At 40.0% G+C, this 21,800-nt stretch overlaps 2 protein-coding genes across 3 annotated transcripts in view; both read right to left on the reverse strand.

The window, feature by feature from the left end:
- Positions 1 to 223: 223 nt before the first annotated feature.
- On the reverse strand, positions 224 to 13,294 carry LOC146456602 (monocarboxylate transporter 10-like). The gene is made up of 6 exons (XM_085092913.1): positions 12,777 to 13,294; positions 5,827 to 5,912; positions 5,129 to 5,315; positions 4,135 to 4,703; positions 3,405 to 3,774; positions 224 to 2,621 (listed from the first exon to the last, which is right to left on the reverse strand). Exons 3-6 carry the CDS (start codon positions 5,298 to 5,300, stop codon positions 2,092 to 2,094), a joined length of 1,641 nt encoding a protein of 546 aa, XP_084949039.1. The 5' UTR covers positions 5,301 to 5,315; positions 5,827 to 5,912; positions 12,777 to 13,294; the 3' UTR covers positions 224 to 2,091.
- A 2,041-nt stretch (positions 13,295 to 15,335) lies between these two features.
- The window catches only part of LOC146456603 (uncharacterized), a 21,678-nt gene continuing 15,213 nt past the window's right edge, over positions 15,336 to 21,800 (reverse strand). The window contains exons 8-13 of one of the 2 annotated variants that reach the window (XM_085092922.1): positions 21,110 to 21,277; positions 20,053 to 20,326; positions 19,132 to 19,262; positions 18,331 to 18,571; positions 17,573 to 17,730; positions 15,336 to 16,260 (exon numbers count right to left, since the gene is read on the reverse strand). In XM_085092922.1, coding sequence (XP_084949048.1) covers positions 16,253 to 16,260; positions 17,573 to 17,730; positions 18,331 to 18,571; positions 19,132 to 19,262; positions 20,053 to 20,326; positions 21,110 to 21,277 — 980 coding nt within the window. In that variant the 3' untranslated portion in view covers positions 15,336 to 16,252. Of the gene's footprint in view, positions 16,261 to 16,868; positions 17,731 to 18,330; positions 18,572 to 19,131; positions 19,263 to 20,052; positions 20,327 to 21,109; positions 21,278 to 21,800 lie in introns of those variants that run through there. The other variant, XM_085092921.1, reaches the window with a different exon arrangement.

Below are 21,800 nucleotides of genomic sequence, written 5' to 3' on the forward strand. Positions count from 1 at the left end.
TAACCATTTGCAGATGTCATTACAAAGGCATCACTTTCTCCCCAGTCATTTAAAGACCCTGAGTGTTGGTTCGGCCGGTCGCTGTACCGTAACACGGCTGTGCTAACCGGCCGGCGATCACCTGGAAAACACGAGAAAGTGGTTTTGGTACATACACAAGTTTTTAGCACTTTTTTTTTGTTTTGTTTTGTTTTTACTATTTAACAAAAGATTCCAATTAAAATAACTGAATATAAATAATTTTAATCGTGATCCCCTTTTTATAGCTACACAACGTCCACAAAATGTCTTTTAGGTCTTCAGTAACAACTTAACTTTTATTGTGGATTAACAGTTTGGAAATTTCAACCAAACCGGCTTATATTTCTTAATGTTATTATTGAACCTCCGTGTCCCGAAACCAATAACAAATAAACTATCAACAGATTTCTGCGAAAACTAGTTAGTTGTTTAAATATATAGAAAAGTTTTCAGAATGCTGTAGACCAAAACGAGACATTGCCGGTTCTGTTAATCAGTCTTAGGACACGAAGGTTTAACCGTCTTGACTTGCTTCCGCTCGTTCAATATTTTTGTGTTTAAATTAATAATTATTAAAAATTCTAAGTTTTAGTTCTTAATGAATTTTCTCTTGCACACACGCTGACAATGTAAGCCGGGAATGCGCAGAAAAGATTCAACATGTGAACTGCATGGTCATAACGCTCCTTAAAACAAGAGCATAATTAAATTACTTACTGGAATTGTCACTCCAGAAATTTTCCTTGAGCATTCAAAGTTCTTAACGTTTCGGATAGAGGCGGGCCATGTCAGAAGCAGGTGGACCACATTTTTGATAAACTTTATTTAATTCTAAATAAAAGAAAGTTTACTTTTTGTACCGGCTATGCAGAGGAGAACAACTGATTGAAAGAAGATACAAGATTTTTAATTCATAATCTTATTTAATGACATTCAAAGTGCGAAACTAAATTTTAAAAAAATCTTTTTTCCAAACCTATGACATAGCCCTATCAAAACGTACACAAGATGGCAATTTTGGTTTTCAAGCAGTCGAAACACGATCTTCATTTAATTAGTTTGACTGAATCCAAAAAAATAGCCATCCGGATTGGTGATGTTGCTACCAAACGGTCTAAACAAAATTGAACTCGCTGTCACTTTTTACCTCGTTTGCGCCAAATTTGCTGATAAATCTCGGTAGTTCTGTTGAAGGCAGACCGGGGAACGTTAAATGCTCAAGGTTTTCCTATACAATCTATACAATTCTCATAGTTTACTGAGCAAAACTTGAGCCTAATTAATACACATAAAGTAAACGCCAGCGAGGGCAGTACTATGCCAGCCAAGGGCAAGCGTGAGTTTATCTTTCGAACACAAACGTTGGATATTTGAAATGAAGCGGTTTTCAACTGAGCGTCGTGAAACCCACACCAAAGAAATCACTCGACTCAGTCACACAGTGAACCAATCAGAACTCAAAGAGTCATGCGCGGGAAAACGTGTACAAGCGTCGATTTAAAGCGTCGATCACGAGTGGTATTTGGTTCAGTGTCTGCGGATTGGCTGAAAAAGTTGCACGAGTTTCTTGAACCAATGACGAAACGTTATCAAGGAAAACCAAAGCAAACTCGAGCACGTCGAGATTTCCGTCAACACTCAATTGAAAACCGTTGTACTATTCAAAGATAGCGTATCGCTGTCTTCGCTTTCGTTTGTTTTACATGCAAGAACTAGTCACAAATAAATCTCTCGTCGATGAACGTCGGTTAGAGGTAATAAATAATTATGACACCTAGTTAAATCGACGGTGGTTAAGGCTCTTTGTGAAAGAACTCAACAAAACAGAGAAAATAAGTCAAACAAGAGAATCAAATGAAAATAAAATTGAAACCCAAATCAAACAAAAAAAAAATGAAGCTAAAACGCTTCTTTGAGGATACAAGCTGCTGTTGCTTGTAGTAGATTTGGTAGAACTTTTATACTAGCACTATACTTGCCTTAGTTGTATAGGCATTGAAAGCGGACCTTGGTCTTGTCCAGGATCTAGTTGTTATGGTAGATTTCTGTTAAGATCTATCTACTTTTATTTCACCTATATATAAACAATTTAATCTGTGATAAATAATTTTTTTTATAGAACTTAACTATGGTCTCTCTATTTGGATCCAAAGAATGGATCCATACATCATCTGAGGAACTGTCAAAGTCATCGAAGTTGGCCAAAAGGCAGTCCTGTTGATTTACGAGCTTTGGCATTGAAAAGTACTTTTCCAGGATATATCCCACTCCTGATCCTTCTGATTGTCTTTTAACAATGTTTAATTCCAAAGAATTCTCTACCAGAGAAACTGAAAAACGTTTCTTGTCATAATCTTCTAATTCCCTTTCAGATTCAGAACAAAAAGATCCAGAGTCCAAGGTCCAGGATTTTGTACCTTCACTTGAACTAGACGACTGAATGCGCATGCGAAAGCCACTTGAACGCATACGCCACTCTTCACGAATCTCAAGTGGCAGTAGAAATGGTACCAAGAATAACAGGCATACTCCAAGTGTGGTGAAAGCCCCGGCCATGTAGAACGCGGGTTCGTAGGTTTCGGTAATGGGGTACATCCACCCTGTTGAATTAGGTACGTTATAAACAAATGTGAAAAAAACTGAATTACAATTTTGCTGATTGTACTACGCCTTAGCTGCTAAAGCCCCAGAGAGTTAACAAGCCCTGAAACTTTCTGGTAGAATTTGCTATTTCTGTCATTTGCATTGTTTTCCTGTCAGAACTGCAAAGATCAATAAAGCGGCCTTCCAACGGCTGCCTTAAACCAAACCAAGGTACCAGTTTACCTTTAATAGTGATAAACAAAGTAACACTAGCTATGAACAAATCAGAAGAGAGCAACCTGTGTTAAACGCGGGAGACATGCAGCCGTTGCCAAGCGAGGGAAAACATGCAACCGGTGCCAAGCGCTGGAAAACATGCAACCGGTGCAAAACGCAGAAAACATGGAACTGGCACATAGCGCGGGAAAACAAGTAACCGCTGCCGAGCGCGGGAAAACATGCAACTTGTGCCATGCAACCGGTGACAAGTGCGGCAAAACATGCAACTGGTGTCAAGTGCGGGAAACCAAGTAACCCAGCTGAGCGCGGGAAATTTGCAAGTGGTAGCACGGTCTCACGAGGGGCTTTGCTTTGGTCAACACTCATGGTACAGTGACATGACTGGTATTTTTATCGTGATTTTGACTGACTAATATATTGATTTTAATGGGGAAAGGATTTTTAGAAAAAAATAATAATCACAAAAAGAAACTCTGGTAAGCCAAAATTGAAAGCTACCCAGAGAACCAGTTAAACAGTGCGAAGGTTGCTCATTTCAAAGGAACACAGAGAGAACTTACCGGCCACTGGGGGTCCCAACATCATAGGAATACCAGTAAAAAAGAACATAGCTCCATAAGCCGCTGCCATCTTCTTCCTTCCAGCTATATCTCCGGTAAGAACAGCAATTAGGACGACAAAGCAGCCGTCGTGAAAACCAAACACGAAACAGTAGGCCAGCAGAGCCTTGTATGTGGTGAAAACAGGAAGGAGAGTGGTGAGGACACTACAGACCAGCAGACATATCTGATAAAGATGAATTCGGTTTACACGCGGATGATCAGCAACTCGGCCGAACACAATCTTCCCGACAGTTTGGGACATTGCCATGTAGCCGACTAGAACAGCTCCCTCGTGTTTTTTTATGCCCAGGTCTTGACTATGCCTAACCTGTAAAAAAGAAGGAAAAGTTAGCAGAAATAACAGATAGATCTGTAAAGATCGGAGTCAATTTAACACGTCGGACAGACAAGGAGCCCATTACCCTGAGAGTCCAAAACATCGGTATTTAATTCACAAGTTGAGTTATTTTTAGGTTTCAGGTAACCAATCACAAGCGGTTGTGTAATGCATCGTTTTTACGTAACATGCAATAAATCTAGTACGAAATTAATGATGGGATCGCCATATTTCCACGAGTAAGGTTTAACTAGACGTAGCTATTCTGGTGAAAACGTTTTTGGAGGATTATAAAAAAGTTGGAAGCACCAGATAATGGCTTCTGCGCAGACTCAGGACGTGCCCACTTACCAAGTGTACGTAAGGTATGTAAAATCCAAACAACACCAATCCAATAACAACAATCCACAGAATGTAAGCCTTGTTCTTGAAGAAGGAGAGATCAAAGTTTTTCTTTTCATCTTGATATTCCTCTGCATCAACAAATTCCATCGGCGCAGGCACCAAGTAGTAAATAAGACCGCTGATCACTGGAAGCAAGGACGCGGCACTTAGAATACGGAGTGCGTCCCTCCAATAGTAACTGTCCAGAAGAAGGTTGAGCGCGGGCGCAAGTGTTATCGTTCCCACTCCTGCTCCAGCTAGACCAATACCATTAGCAAACACCAGATTTTTATTAAAGTAACCGCTGATGACTAGAACTGAAGACACGTAACACATGCTAGAGCCCAAGCCGAACAGAAAAGAGTAGGTAACGTACATGCGGAAAATGCTCTCCACGAAGGACGATAGTAGAAGACCAATACCGACTAATATCCCACCGAGAGTGCTGACGGCTTTGCATCCAAACTTCTTACACAGCGAACTGCTCAGAGGAGAGAACACGAAAGTGAGGCCGAATGAAATCGAGGCTACCCATGCTGGGGAGAAACGAAAGATTACTTAGAATTAGTAAAAAGTAAATTTAATTAGTTTGAGTATAATTGCCAGATTTTTTTCGTTTTTGTTCTTGAAAATTTAAAAGTAAATATCAATAGTGTCATCACTGAGACGGCTGACAATTCAGACCTTCACAAAGCATTGGTAACTCCTTCTTCTAAAACTTATTAGTGTGTAGTATAAAGCACCAATTCAATTGAAAGCTGTTCAACTGCGGCACATTCCTGTAATGCTGTTTATGTTGCTGCACAAGGCGGCTCTAACTTTTGAATTTGTGGATGAACTCTTTTTATAGGACCACCCAGTCGTAAGTTAGTTAATTCGAGTAGTTTTTGAGGAAGAGATGATTGTGTGAGCATGTGCGTGGCGCTATGAGAAGGTTCAAAGTTTACAAATGCACCCGTACCTGTAGTGGCTTTGCTTTCCCCAAACTCTGTCAAGAGGTCAAGGTACAGGAGGCCGAACACATTATGTATCCCCATAACAACAAACTGCGTCATGAATGATCCTAGGACCACAAACCAACTCAGACCCCCGTCCAGCGTCCCTTGCATTTGAAAACTTCGCTTAAGAGCCATGATGCAGTTCTTTGCCTGGTGATTTGAAACAAAGATAACAACGAAAATTAAGGGTGAAGCAACGTCTGGAAGCCTTCAGCACTCAGCTCATATACTTTGGTTCGCTATAAAGATATTAAAATTAAGCTACCAAGTCAATAAAAGAGAACCTCTGTTGACGATCATTATGCCGACATCGATCCGATTTTGATCCCTGATCTAGCTAGTGACTGTTTTTCAAATCTGTTTATATATTTATATCGGTTTACGAGTGCAACATTTCTTCGAATTCTTCAAAACGGCACATTTTGTGAGTAGTGTGCGTCCTTTTGAAGGAAAAGTGGCCATGGCATAAAATCTGTCGCTCAAATTGGTGCATTCCGCTCTTTTTGCCGTAAAGTTTTAACGTTTAGCTTTCAAAATGATTTAAAGTCGACTTGTTCGGTCCCAAAAACACACGCCTGGTAAGCTGAGAAACGCCTACCTGAGACGACAATAACGAGATACTCTAGAATTAGTAGCAAGCTCCAATTCTTCTATAATTTACCTTTGCGTAAAAGATGGTGTAAACTTCCAGCTGATGATTACCAAGTTACGCCTAGTTCTCAGATCTCCTGCACTCTGGGAACCAAACTGCAAGATAACAAAAAGAACGTAAAATAAGAGGAGGGCGCCATTTCCTGTTTCAAAATTTTAGTGTAACTGGACATATTCCGACCATTCCAAAATTTTCTGAATATGCCTCTCCCCTATGGTCAACTTCATTTGATTTTCGGTCTGTGAGTTTTTCCGATCCTGCGATAGTTTTTTTTTTTTTTTTTTTGGTGGGGCGAAGAGAAAGCTGGCAGGAATTAACGATAGTATAACATACACAACACTACTGGTAAAATTGTGCTTACAAAGTGGAAGAGAGGTTTCCCTCTGACAAGAGAGGATGAAGATTGTTGTTCTACATATTTAGAGTAGTTAGATATGTAAATCATTTTAGCGTGCATTTACTTGCTATGGCAGATCTAAGATGACGGCTGTTCGGAAATAATTACGAAATTTCCACGTCATATGACCTCGTCATCCCATTATTCAGTTCTCAAAGGAAACAGTTTTGGACATCCTATCACCCTCCAAGTTTTACTGTATTGCCTTTAATGCTCTTGAAGTTAGTAGGGGATGTAGAATCTAGCTCTCCCTTGCATACCTTCCCCGAACCCCAACCACGCCCGGCCCCCACCCCCTTGCTCACAAGTAGGTGTAATCAATATGAAAAACCAGTTTCAATTTTTGAATGAAGACGTAAACAAGATGGCGAGATTTGCAGATCTTGTATCACTGATATTCAACTAATGAGTTTCGCAGACGCCTATGAGTTAAAAATATCTCTTTCGGCAGATTCCTTGCGGAAGCTTGTTTGACCGGCGTTTATAAGTTTATCTCTCTTTCTTGCTATCAATGACAATGATAATTCCAGATTTCAAATAGCGCGCATACAGAAATTCCTCGGTTATTTTGCCTATAGAACACAATACAAGATCTTCTTTTTGTTAGCTGTATTTGTTTGCTTTTTCGCTGTGAGTCCATTTCCTAGAATTTCAAGAGCCTATCAAATAAGCTATTTGGTGTACACAAGAAAATATGCACCTCTTTGCTACATTGTTGCTTCAGCTCTGCACATACATGAACCCAAACCCTAATATTTTAGAGCCATGGTTAAACTGTATCTATGTTTGTGAACCTACAGTATTACAGCACAACTTGAAAACAGAAGAAAACGCACGCGCACTGAGCACTTAAATGTTTGTAACCAAATATAGCTGAATGGACAAATGGAGATGGACCACCTCTGAGGTCTGACCCCATTTGTCTGGTATGCAAGACTGAATCGCACGGCATGCTTCTTTCCTAAAACGTTCATAGCCTTTCCAAAAGAGGAACCTGCGCAAAGTTGCTGACGTATCCTGCAAGTTGCTAGCCTCCCATGCAGTCATTTTTAGCTGATTTTTATAACTCCCAGCCCCTAAAAACGACTGCGTGGGAGGTTAGGAAGTTCAAGGTTCTCCACTCAGTTGAAATACAGTGTGTATATGATAACCCGTTCTGAAAGTTGAAGTCCATTAAATTCGATTATTTTATCACAACAAAAATAAAAAAACAAAACATCCGATATTTTTGTTCAGTGTAGATTGCGTTTTGAGCCATATTGCATTAAAAAAAAAAAAAAATTGCGGAAAAATTACTAGAGCTATAATGACTTATATCCGAGGTTTACATTACAACTCGGCTGGTGTTTTAGAAGACTGAAGTATTTCTTCTGACAGTGCTTTTGTCTTTTGGTTGGATAGTTGAAAAGCCATTTGCTTTCGTACTTATTTGACAGCGCCTTGATGAAGTAAGTATATCTGTGGTAGACACAAAACTTCTACAAAAATGAAATACCCGGGGCAAATGCTATATATAGGAGTCTGAATAGCCAATCAGAGCGCGCGAAAAAAACAATATTCACTAGTTGATATTCAAGGTCTCGGTAACCCCGCGTGTTGAAAGCTCAAGATGGCGTCGCAAAACCTTGAAGGTGGTCTTGTCCCTGGCGCGGCTCCAAAGTGAGAATCGGTTCTTATAACCATCAAATGATGATTAAAATTGACTCTCCTTTTCTCTTTGTTTTGTTAAGCAGCCGGCCAGCCTTTCGTTATGACTTCTTTTATCGTTCCACTGCATTTCTTTAAACCTTTGAGAACACACTCGTTGTTGTCAAATTTAATCGTACTTGTCGCCTCTTAATCCTTTTCGAGTTAAATGGAACCTTTCAGCAAAAACCCCTGAAATCACGCAATTCGCAAATATTCTTCATTTATCTGGAGATCTAAAGCCTTATTGCCTTTATCTTTTATATAAAAAAAAGACGCTATAACAATTCATGCGATAAAAACATCGTCGACAGAGCATAAATAGATTTGAAGAGAGCTTCATTTTCGAAACTTCTGCCGGATTAATTAGAAGTATCACTTCCTCTAACACTACACGTAAATATCAATACATATTATCAATACAATATATTCTTGTGTACACATTATATATATCAAATGACCATTTTTCAGCTGCGCTTATCCGATCTCAGATCCCAGCCCGCTCAGATCCTGAGAGAATGAATCTTTGAGCATGTATTTTTAGCACAAAATTACTTAGTAAGATTGCTGTCATTGATATCGATAAATCGCCCTTGTGGTTTGAACTCAAACCAACGTGGTTTCCATTTATTGAAAACGTGCAGCTGAACTAACTAAATCAAAAAAAGCTTTCCTGCTTATAATGAGGAAATCGCAAATGGCTTGAAACTAATAAGAAATTTGCACGAAAGCTAACAGCCAATTATAACTTGCAAAAGTGAATAATCGACATCAACAACTTGAAATGTCAACTCGACTCTCTGGCATGAAAGAATTCAAATTCAGTTGCACCCAATGGAAAACGCCGATTTCTTTTTTTTTTTTTTTGGTCAATTGTGCCCTGGAAAGGGAGCTTAAGCAGGCCGGGTAAAAAAAATTTTAAAAACTTTAATACAAACAAGGTCATCCGATATAAAGCGGATATGCGCACTTTGTGCGGTAAAGATAAATCTGACCCTTGAAGAAAGTCGAAAAAAGGAAAGGCCAAATGCTATTTGCTAGCCACGGATAGAACTTCAAAATATTTGGGTTGAAATTTGCATCCATTCGAGATTGGAACATGGGGCACTTTGACGACGCTCGGGTTTCGACAACAAATGAGCTCACGCCATTCAGCATATGGAGCGCGCGGGAAGGGAGACAAGGGACCCGTGTAGGCTGCTCACGCGCCCGTGCACGTGCTATGCTTGAATCCAGTTAGGAAAATTAAGTTCCATTAAAGAATTTAATACAACCAGGTCACAGGGTCCACAACTACTTGCAACTGTTTCTATTGCGGACACATGGTGCTTTTCGCGTCGCAACGCTGCATTCAACGCTGCGCGCGATTTTGCACCTTATATCCCGGCAATAGAGTTGCGACATGAAATAAATCACGGTAAACAATTTCCGCTGTTTGTCATCACAGGGTTAATAGAGATCAACTAGAAAATACCAAACCTTTTTATTAAATTTAAAGGCCAAGGGAAAAAAGGGCTGTCACTCGCCGCTCCAAAGATTTACATGTATAAATACTCAGAGAAGTATCGCTCGTTTGAATTTCTGGACCGTTATGACAACGTTTACTTTACTGTGAATTACCGGCCGAGAGTAAACAGTGTTTTGTGGTATTTTGAGTATTTCCTTTGGACGAACACATTTCCAGCGGCTTTTATCCATCGGCTTAATTCCAAAATAAAACCTTTGATCTCTTGCACGTACATTTACATAGTTGATTGAGCAGTCACGTCCCAAGTTCATACGGGAAATAATATGCCAGTGTTGTGAGCTGAAAATGTCCAGGGCACTAATTTTTTACTTGAAAGCCAGGTCCTGATTGTTGATAACCGGATCTATTGCGCGCGTGGGCGGCGCGTGGGAAATTGAACAGCGAGCGATCGGAGCGATGTGGTGCACAGTCATTATTTTTTAGCTCGCCTGGTTTGTAGCACCCATAGCCTTCAGAGGGCACTTGAGAAACAATTTTTTAAGGATTGTGCACCAACAGAATGGAATTAAATTATCATCGGAATAATAAATATCAGAATTTTCGAATGGGCAAACAACCGACCGGGGAAACATTATGTTTTTCTGCGACGGAAAATCGGTTTCGTAAAAAAATTGTCATATAAGAACCCCCGACTGGTTTCAAAATTATCGCGTGAGAGAGCGAAATGTAAAGAGCAATTTTGCGAAGGCTAACAAAACAACCTTCGCCCCACAGGAAACTGACAGTATTTCACGTGGTGAAAGCCTTCATTCGATGTAAAATTCTTGCGTTACCAAACGTGACCATGGAATGTTTCAGCTGGATGCCTGCCTCAGCCTATCAGATCCCCCATGCCCTGGGAAACGGAAACCACTCCAGGGGGCTTTTGTAAGCGGCAGGCACATCCCCGCCCTTTCCTCCACCCGTTTCATACCCTCGGCAAACTCCACACATTTTCGCCGGCCGTAATTGTAATTAGTTTACACTTATTCAGTGGTAGAAGCGGTATTTTGTGTTCTTGTAAAAATTTCCTGGTTAAGGGAGGCTAAAGAATACGGCAGCATTGTCGATCATTTGCGACGCACACGCACGCAAGGCCAAGACATTGGATTTGTAACTTAATATAACTTAATGTCACAATGTTGTACATTTTGTACATCAGCTTGACTCGAACATTTCAGACTGCCACAAATGTCACGGGAATAGACAACCTGAAAGATTTCAATGTTACTAATCGAAACGCGGGATGAAAGATTGTTTCATAAAAGAAGAAAGTGTTGTATATTAATAATCCGAAGCGTTTCCAAATGGTAACACCCCCTAAACCACATGCCCCACTCTGCATTTCCTTTCTGTGATCAACTGCTGAGGCATAAACAAGCGGCGGGTAATAAAGAACTGGAAATACCAGTTTCAAACGATGTTTCTTTTTTTTGCCAACATGCCTAAAAATATACGCGTGGGATACTCCAGAGATGTAACAAACGCGTCATGGAGTTAAACGCAACAAGAAAATTATAATAAAACTTGTCGTGCCCTGGCTGAAATTATAAAGGTCACCAAATGCAAAGTATTCTGTTTCGTTCACAATCTTTGATTGTGGCACTCTCCTAAAAAATTATTTAAATCGTATTAAATGCATGAAGAAATCTACCTATCTCCAGAATAAAACTACATTCAATGAATCAAATTTCAAAACGTTTCCGTTCTCTAATTCAGTGTCCCTCGAGCACAAGCAAGACGGAAAACGGCGTTTCATTTCAATTCAAGGTTATGATCACTGATCCACTCGACTAAAATGAACAAACAAAATTCCCTACCCACATTAAACGAAGTTGCACGCGCATCTTATTGCAGCAGCACACACGCAAACACACACCAAAAAAAAAAAAAAAAAAAATGGCGGAGGGTTTTACCCTGCGCCGCGCCACGAGCGGGGTTTGCCCGGACTTGCGATCCGGTATGGCTTTTCCCAGCTCAACGAGTGAAACTCGTTTAAAATCAAAGAATTGCGGAGTGTCTTAAGCGGCTGCTAAATCAATGGGAAAGCAACCAGCTTTCTTATCGCTTTCGTACTCTGTGCAACAAAAATAATAGGTTTCCGGCTTGAAGAAAGCCAAGCGAAGTTTAGTCTGCACGGAGTCAATGTAACCGAGACAGCAATCAAAGGGAGAATTTCGTAACATCGGCATATTAACTCTATGATCGACAACCAGATTCTCTTCACTTGATGCGCAGTGGGTGAAGAAATTTTGCTTTCTGTAGCCTTTTGTTCTTGTACGGAGAATCTCCAGGCGAAAAATTGTGCAATATATAATTATCTTTATATTGAATTGAATTGAAATGTCTAGCATCTAAATTAATTTGCCGAGAAAGAAATCAACACGGATATCTTTCTTCCTGTGCTTCGAGGTAATACGATTCGTCTTCGCCGCCTCGAAAGAATTTTATAGCGCGTCTCTGAAGTCTGTTTAGATCACTGGATCCGGTCATTTCGAAAACAATTTAAGAGGAAAAATAATTCTTTAGGTATTATATTGTAAACGAAGGAATTTTACGATAGCGATCAATGTAAATAAAGAGTCCTTTATTCAACCAGGCAGGCGATCATCCACTCCGGCGAATTGTGGACGATAGTTTTTCTATGAATTTAATTTTGCAATTCAATTTCCTTTTCAAATGCTTCATTGCTTAATCATCCTAAAAACCTGGAAATACTGCTATCCGGCTCACACTGAATCAAGAAAAATGCATGCAACCAGAGATATCCGCCCGGCGGAAAAACAAACTACAAGAAGATATAAAATATGGTTATATATCTATCAGCTTCGATACAACCTCTCTGGGTCTCTCTGCCGAGGCGTCTCTACCGAGCTTTCTCAGCGCGACGTTTTGCCCACACGCTTAACATTCTAGTGGTTTAGCAGTCGTGTCTAGCATACGAGATTACCTTATTATATAATTTCGCTTGCTTTGCCATGCAACACCCAGCTGACCCACGGGTCAGCCGCAAGGTAGCTCAAAAAAATTTTTAGGCGACCTTGATTACTCACAAGAGCGAGCAATTCAATGCTCAAGTTTATAAATCTTGTGTCAACCTTTTCGTTCCCATTAAAATTAAAATTAACTTAAATAACCTGCATGCGCAAAGCCATTGGTCTTGTGGTTGCAAAAATCTCATAAGATCTGCTCGTAGCTCACAGCACCGAAAGTATCACTTCCGAACAGTTACAGAATTTTTGTGAGGTCCACATGAGACCTAGACACGCGTATCAAATTCTTAATTTGTGTGGGCACTATTTCAAAAGCGACTCATTGTCCTAGCCAGTCATTCTAGAGAACTGAAAATCAAGTAATCATAATTCTTACCGTGTTTGGCTGCCTTGAAGTCCAGCAAAGGTGGCCGGCTCGCAGTGGTGGAAATACAAGCGGATATTGTCATCTAGTTGCCCTGGTGGTGAAGCGGACCCGGTTTTCCACCAAGCCAGTTTATCCGGCTTGTCCAGTCATTAATATTAGCCGCGTTGGATAACGGGAAGTGTTCCGCCCGGGGGGTCCCTTTTCACAATCCTTCAGGAGGGAACCGGTATAAGACGAGTCCGAAATGCTCACTGCATTGTACTTCAAATACAGTCGAGAATTCGGTTTCTATTATTTTTGCCCTAGCCAGGACGTAATCAACAGAAAATGTTTTAAAAGTGAAACAAGATCCCTGGAACAGAATATTCCATTTCCGTTTTTCTTTTCCGCTGTTATTGATCAGGTTTTGTTACCCGCTACACGTGCAGGTCCCATTTAGAAACGATGCTGCTTCTCTTCATTTTCTTAAACCTGGAAATAGATTTCCTAAGCTCTAGATCACAACAAAAAGCAATGACAAGGTAGCGTTGTTTTTGATTTCATGAAGACGATCACGTATTTCTTGCTGCAGAATTTCGGTCAAGTGTCGAGAGGTAATGGCCCTCTCGGAGGTTTCATTTGTACTTCGGACTTAGTGGGATGATACGCTGAAATTGATACTTGATTGTCAATCATTTGTCCTTAATCCCGGTGGGGTTCTAGTTTGACTAAAATAGTTTGCAATTAGTAACAGTCCACTCTCCCCTCCCTCCCCCATCTCACACGCACACCTACGACCTACTCGCTCCTGCCACGAAAACAATATTTTCTTTTTCGGAACATTTCATTTTGTGAATTTTCTTTAGCGTAATTGAGCGTTTAGTAAGTCTTGGATCACACAATCAGCAAGTTTGAGTCGAACCGGCTTCAATCTAATACAGTGGAAGCTCGATTCAACGAAGTACCTAAGGACTAGGGAAACTGGCACCTTATATTGAGAGTTCGTTGTATCGAGATTCTGTTCTATACATTTTAAAAAGCCTGGCTGGAGAATATCGATCGTTATACAGAGGACTTCGTTATATATAGAGATTCGTTAAATCGAAGTTCCACTGTATTTTTACTGCAGGCTCCACATGCATACTGGCCGTTGTGAGAACGAGAGGTATGGAAATCCGCCGCGTAATCGGTTGGTAGCGTAGCTGTAACTTTTTTCCCTGTTGGTGTTTAACTTTGAACCTGGCTTTTAGCTTTCTCGCAGGAAAAAAAAATAACCTCTGGCATCATGCACCAGGAGCCAAGCTGGCCCCAGACCCCGCTTGACCTGCTTGAGCTCCCAAGGGAGGGAGAGTTGGAAGAGTGAAGAAATGAGTCCAGGGGAGAGGGAGTCAGGTAGGAGTATGAAGAAGGGGGAGGGGAGGAACACGGAGAGAAAACTACGCCTGCTCTCCGTTTGTGGTCTTTGCTAACATATTACTGTGTTCATATTTTAATATCATCTCGTCATTTTTTTTTTTTTGTTTGCAGTTACCATTTTGTAACCTTGTAACCTATGATTGTAACCAATTTTTTTTATATTCCAACTTAGCTTTTCTGGCCCTGGTGAAGGTTAGCATTGCATGTCTAACCCAAATATTGGGCAATCGTATTAAAATGTCAATCAATCAGCCTTTCATCTTTCGATTCAAGTTGCTGCACAACCACTGACTGTGTTTGGAGTAAAGGCTAAATAGGCTTCAACGTTTTGAGCATTTTGCGACTAAGAAAACGACTGCAATATAGGCCTATCGAGGCTTTCAAATGTCTCAAGTCTTTCTCGACACCAATCATGGCGATGGCTTTGAAATCGAAAATGCCCACTTGTCAAACATTTCTCTTAATTCCCGTGGGTATACAATATGGTTTTATAGGGCTCCACCCAAAGATCCAAGCCATTACCCTGTCAGATCCCAACTTTACCGAAATGTGGTCCCTTTCACACTCGTAAAGAAAAAATGTTGGATCCCTTTCTCGTACTTTTTAAAGTTAAGCCACAGCACCGCGTAACCTTTTCTCGGAAGGAAAGAGTGAACCCGCTCTGCACGACGAAGCACTTACGATCGAATCTTCAGCACTCGAATCTCTTTATGGTGGCCAAATTACCTCATCCGACTCTCACTCCTTATCATTTTGTTCCTACTCCCCTCCCCACTCTAATACAGCACCACAGTTTTTTTTTAGAAACTAACCACTTTATCACTGTTTTCTGCTTGCAGTGATTTCACCTGCAGTTAGTTGTTCATTTTGATGGATCGACCATTGTATCAAACGTAAAACCATTAGTCATTGAAGAAAATCGAAACCTGCGACTTGGATGTCAGCTCAACGACAACAACAACAACAACAACAACAATAAAAATTTATTTCTTTGTTTCCATTTTCTATTTCTACATTTGAAATCAGTTTTTAGTATCACAGTGTAGTATTACGGGTGGCACTCAGTGATCACTCGGTGATTGAAAATGAAGAAAAACGGGTAAAAGAGTGAACGATGTTGTAAAGATAACAACGACAACAACAATTTATTTGGTATTTCCACATGAGTAAAATTACAAAAGGGTCTCTCATTAAATTAAGTAATCAAAGTCTGTCTGTAATCCATACATGAATAGATATAAGCAGCTGTAAGTCTGCAAATAGTAGGGTCAACATTGTTAAAAAGAAAACTAATTTTAGAATTATCGTCAAAATCATTGAAATGAGGATATTTTCTTATTATGTCTTCAAAGAACTTTGAACGTAAATTATCGCAAAGGTGGCAATGAAGTATAAAATGCAATTCATGTTCAACTTCATTTAAGTGGCAGAGAAGGCAAATTCGGAGATTTTCTGGGGTTTTGGGTATTGTGTCTGCCAGTTTCAATCCGTAATTGATGACTTCCGAGACGAAATTTATTTATCGTTCTTTTGTAATTGTGAGAGGGATTGTTTATTGTGTTCAAGAAATCAGCTTTGTGAGAGTCAGTTTTAAACATGGAGTAAAACTTCAATTTCTTGTTTTGCTTCATCAAATTGAATTGATGTTGAGTCAATTCTTTATTAAGCGTTAGTCGGTAAAGATAACTTATTATGACTAATTATTTCCTAATTTATTTCTATATAACTCACTCATCCAAATCAGAATATATTGTGTACCTTTCCTGCAAACAACACTTTAACGAAGAATCTCACCATTCTCATCTCCAGAGCCGCTTTCCTTTTGGTTCTCGTTGCGTGGCGCTGGCCGAAAGTAACGCGGCCGTGGGGACGAGAATCAGTCAGATGATAATCTCTCTTACATATCGATACTGTGAATCCTCATTAGAAGGTGCAGTATTTCCTCTGATTTAATTTAGTTGCACCGGCAATAAGCCCATTTTGAGATAAATTAATTAATTAATTAATTAATTAACAGAGGGCAGAAGGAATTTAATTAGTCTACATTTTTCATCCAAACATCTTCCAGCCGTCATGTTGGTTCTTGGACATTACAACACTGAAAAAACGAAAAAACACGAATAGTGAGAGGCTACTGTGTCACGTGTAACACTATAGAAGTCCTCTGTTCAGGGATTTTGGAAAATACTGCACATTCGCAACCAGTTCCTCCCATTTTTTCTTTGGCTTCCAGCCATTTTGCAAATTGGGAATTTAAGTGTGAAGTGTGAACTATGGCCTCCCAACCAAATGCTTCTCTATGACATAAATTTTCATAGCTGCGCAAATGTTAATTCTAAAGTTTCCTCGCAGACTGAGAGAGAAGACCAAAATGTTGCAAAAGGAAACAAAAGAAAAAAAGGTTAAAAAAAATCAATGAAGTAAAGAAAGTAAAAGGGCAATTTAATGAAAACAAACTCTTAAAATCTTTTCCCCCATTCTTCTTCCCTACAAGGGGTACTAAGCTCTCTTTTGACAGATTTTACCATCACACATTATTAAGCCTGGTTCTCATATGCCACCGACATAGCTGCGACAATGAAGCCTGTGAGCTCCCTGGGATACTGTTCCGGCATATGAGAACATTGACCGCCGACATCAGAAGACATCCCAGGCCCTTACCCGTTGTCTCTCTCGCGGACGCTCTTTTGGCTCGTCTTTCCTCCCCAACGTTGGGAGGAAAGATTGCGTGACGAGGCTAACATGCCTGCGAAGTTTGTTCAAGCTCATTTTCGCAGGCGCATTGGTGATCTTTCCGACATGACGCCGATAAAATATTTAATAAGAATTTATTCGTCAGTACCTAAGTGGTAAAATTTATGCCAGAATCCATGACCATTAAATTCCAAAATGATGGAGAGGTCAGGGGTGTACTCATGGGAATTTTTAGTGGGGGTGTGAGAGTTGGTCCCTATTTCAAACCAAAATATAATATGCATGATTTTCCGGTACCCTTTCTATTAAACCTGGCTTTTGCATTTTGAAATTCACACCCATTTTCATGACCTAGTCTCTACAATCCTGATACCCATTTCTGTAAAATTCCTACCTATTTACAGACTTTCAGATCAAAATCTTTAAAATCTATACCCATTTTCAGACAAAAACGGCTCAAAAACCATACTCTTTCGCTAACCCCCCACCTCTGGGCGGAGAGCAGGAAATACTCCTACGAAGGGAATACAATCTCTTCCAGTTGATCGCCATTTTTTTGTAGAGATACCTGGGGTTGCAGTGGGACTGAAAATCGATTTTTTCACAAGTACTGCAGCTGCATATGAGAACCGGACTTTAGCGAGTAATAAGACAAATAACGAAGCCGTCCAAAGCTGGCGTCAGATTTAAAAACTTTTAGTTGTCTCTCTGCTTACCTCCTCTCATTTTACAGATAAAATTAAATTTCGTAGCGCAGGGGAAGTCATTCCATTTATTACTTCCAGTATTGAGAATGGCGCAATTTTCCGGCACGTTTGAGGTTCCACCATTGTTGGGTTCACCGCGTGACCAATTCAGGTACTCCACGCGGCTCCTGTGCAACAACAAATCAAACACAACAGTTTTATTTCAATCGTTTGCTGCACGCACTAAGTACACATATAGAAAGATAGAAAAAGAAAATATTAAGAAAAACAAAGCAACGGACATGTAGGCAGTGGAGAGGAGCCCTAAAAGAAAGTAACCTTAGAATGAGTGATTTTCCTTTCCCGTGAAGGTCTTTTCCATTCTCCGATCCGGAGAACAAATTTCCATTTTTATCCCTTACTGATTAGTTTTGTTTTTCAGTATATTTGAAATCACGGCGGCTTGGCTATTCTCTTGGGTATAAGAGTCACATACTCCAGTTTTGTTGGTGATTACCTTTTTAGTTTGTCAGTTTATTGATTGCCTCACACACACAAATACAACATTAACAAAATTCTTTGAACATTTTATGGACAGCTGTTCATTGTTTTTCTAGATATTTGTGAATATTTTTTAATTGTAGATAGTTTTTTACGCCTTGTTCTTTTCGTATATAGATTTTATTGCTGATTGTATTGTTTTACACATATATTTGAGCGCCATGAGCGTCGGAATGGCCGGCTATATAAATAAAGTAAATACATCTCAGTAATCAGATTTGCCTTACCCATCTTTCCATTGCCAATCCTGTTTCTTGTGAAGTCCAATCCATACAGCGTTTGCTGTGATAGTATTAATAAAATCCTGCTCCTCTTTGGTTGTGGCGCTGACAAGATTCGCTTTGTTCTCCTCGCAATATTCTTGTGCTTCCTCCCAGGAGCGGCGTTCTTTACTGATGGGAAGGTAACAATATGGCACCCTGTTCACAAAGAACGAGCGCCATTTTGGATAGCATCCAGTCGATGATGCTGTGGAAATAGGAAAGTGCAAAGAAAAAGAAATTTATATTTATCGTTGTCCCACGGTAGTGACGTGATGATCGTTTCAGTGTTCTAATCAAATTTAACCATTTAAACCCTATCAACCCAGAGGGATAGGCGGATTCCCATCCCCATCCCCCTCCCCCCCCCCAAACAATTCCTATTTAAAACGATAATATTCCAGTTTCTGAAAAACCTACCTTGCAAACTAAGATAAATTTCTGAGAGTCACAAAGTTTGTTGGCGCTTGTTCACATATTTAAAAAAAGTTGAAGAAATTCAAAGTGGCGCAGCAAAATCCACTCCCCTATCCCCCAATTCCCACCACTTCTAAATAGGGGGTTAAAACGTTCCCTGGGGTTAGTCTAGTTTAACTCAAATCAGTCGATGCCTCTCCCAATAATGTCTTTTTCTTTGACAAAATCAAACAAAACTCGTCACTCGGAATGTAAACCTTCATTTGCTTACACTCGCTCAAATACCGATTAAATTTAAAATTCGGAATACCTTGTGCAGCAAAATTGGCCAGAAAAAGGAACTTAACTTACAAGGTTTTGGCGTAGGGTACTCGTTTGCACACAAATAGTTATTCTGCCAAAGGTTTAGACGAGCACGCCGATCATTTTTCCACCTGAGACACTTCAAGCCTTTGATAGGTCCATTTGTTGACCACTGGAAACTGAAAATAACAGAGGACATACTCTTAGGCATGAAACGTAAAAAAACGGACAATCGCGTTTTTAATTTTTTCCAATCATGTATCAGACTGTAAGTCTGCAGGAATAATCTACAAATTGATTACGTGATTATTTGCCTTCCAGCACTCCACAACTCCCCAAGTCTCTGATTGGGTTCCGTCAAATTGCTGATACTTCATAATTTTCCCTGATGTCAAATATTAAAACAGAGATTACAAATTTCATTTTTGCTCATAGAAACACTGCATGTATCTCTTGCCATGCTTTTGCATTACGTGGATCTCTTGTTTTATTACGAATAAAAGGAAAGAATACTAAAAAAGTTAAGGTCTGCCGATCAAGTGAAATGGTCCGCCGAAGGGGAGTTGTGAGGAGGAGCTCGTATCAATTATGCGTATCGTCTAGCGAGAGGAATGGGAACAAGTTGTTCCGTTCGGGATTCTGACCACACTTTGTAGTCAGAGTTTTCCGAGCGGTTTCCGAAGGAAATTCGGTGCCATTTCTCACGTTTGCCGACCGCGCATAAATTATTCAAAATGGCCGCCTCTCGTAGAAAAGACGCGAAGAACAACAGAAGTTTTTACTGTATTTTTTTTTCGTAATTGATGCGAGGGCCCCCTGCGCTAGTTTTAAAATCAAAAGAGAGAAAGCGGTGAAGAGGAGGGTGGAGCACTCCCAGTTTAAGGGTTTCCGTCCGACCATCCTCCTCGGCTTAAGTCTGCTGCCCCATATTTGAGGCGTATGGTTTCGTTACACTGTTGGTATACTCACTTGTAAGGCACGTCCTTGACACACAAGTAATTGTCATACCAGCCATAACTTTGATAAAGTCCGCTTCGTTCTGTGATCTTTGTACAGCGCATGCCCGGTATTGATCCGAAGTCAGACCACCGAACGTTGATTGATCGCTTGGTGCTTGGCCAACAGAGTTTCGCTTGGACCCAGTCAAAATATTGGAACCTTTCGTATATCGAGATACACTCCTTTCGTCTCGGAGTGAAGCCTATGAACATAAACCTGAAATCATGTGGCCATGAAGGAAATTCTGTGAATGAAAACAAAACAAACTTAACCACTTTCAAAAATATTTTCGTTCTTTTTGTAGAATGAGCTTTTCTTTCCTTCTTTCTTTCTTTCTTTCTTTCTTTCGTTCTTTTTTTTTTCTTTTAAGTGATCTTGTGGATCTTCATTGGGGTGTATGCCCGGGGATGTATGATACGCCCCTGATCATAAAGCCGCCTTTGGACCTGTAGTTTGGGCAATTCTAGTCCTTGAGAAAGAATAACTGAATTAGTCACTAGGCTTCTCTTAACATTCTTGGCTTCAGCTTCTGCAGATGATGGAGAAACTACGATCATCCCTGCCTCTGCAACCCTCCGGGGGTTGGGTGCTAGTTCATTATAAGACTACCCCGTCCACCCAGAATCGAAAGCAGGTGAGGATTTCACATGGCAACTCCTACTTTAGTGTGACTGTTGCTTTCCCTTTACTTAGCTCCTGTATAATCGACATAGAAAATAACGCTGTTTTTATTAGGTCTCCCGCTACAGCATTATGATCTGAGTAGTACTAAGGCAATAATGTATATTATCATAGCAGATATCAAGGCAATGTAACAGGTGTTCGATTTTAAAGACCTCCTATAATAAGAAAATCCTATGGTCGTTTCGCGTTATATTCGGAGTGTTAAGGTACCAGTGAAGTCTTGATAGACACTCATTACATAAATATTTAAGGCTACGTACGTGGAACTCGGCGGCCACGCATTTTCAGAGTATAACTGCCCTTCCCACATAACATCCAACAAATTAAAAATCTTGAAGTTTACCAGGGCAATGACTGGTGTTGCAAGCGATAGTCTCGTAATAGCGTCCTCTGCATGGGGCTCCACCATATTTGGGTACAGGTGAGTCACATGACCGCTCTCTTATTCTGAATCCACCGCCACATTTCTGAGTACAGGGGCGCCACGATGACCACTTTGACCAGCCGCCATCTTACTTAAGACAAGCAACAGTCGTTAATGTAATGACTTAATAAACGTAGCAAGGACCACTTTTAAAAAAGGGGCAATTTCGATTCTACAATTTGCAGCTGGATCTTCGTGTAGATCAGGATCAGCAGTGGACTAAATAAAAGAAGTTGAAAGATGCAAGGATGATCAAACAGCTAGTATTTTAACAACATGTTTCGGTTAGACAAAACTAACCTTCATCAGGAACTATACAGAAAAGCTAAGTGAAAATAGAAACAAACGATTTACAAAACAGAGAACGTACACAGAGAAAACACAGGGAAACAGAGAAGGTACACCTTTCTTCCCTGAGAAAATCTATACTTAATCTTTCAAATATTTATTATGTTCATATTTATATACCTACTCTGTTTTTGAACTTGATAGCTATAATTTTTTGTTTGGTTTTTTTATTGATTGTTTACAGTAACTCTTTATCATCATTATTTTTTATCTTACCTTGTTTTAAATATTATAACCGTTTGTTTGCAAACGTTTCTTAGGA

Source organism: Pavona decussata, unplaced genomic scaffold, assembly GCF_977016875.1.
Source record: "Pavona decussata unplaced genomic scaffold, jaPavDecu1.1 SCAFFOLD_254, whole genome shotgun sequence".
In the NCBI taxonomy this organism is placed as follows: Eukaryota; Metazoa; Cnidaria; class Anthozoa; order Scleractinia; family Agariciidae; genus Pavona; species Pavona decussata.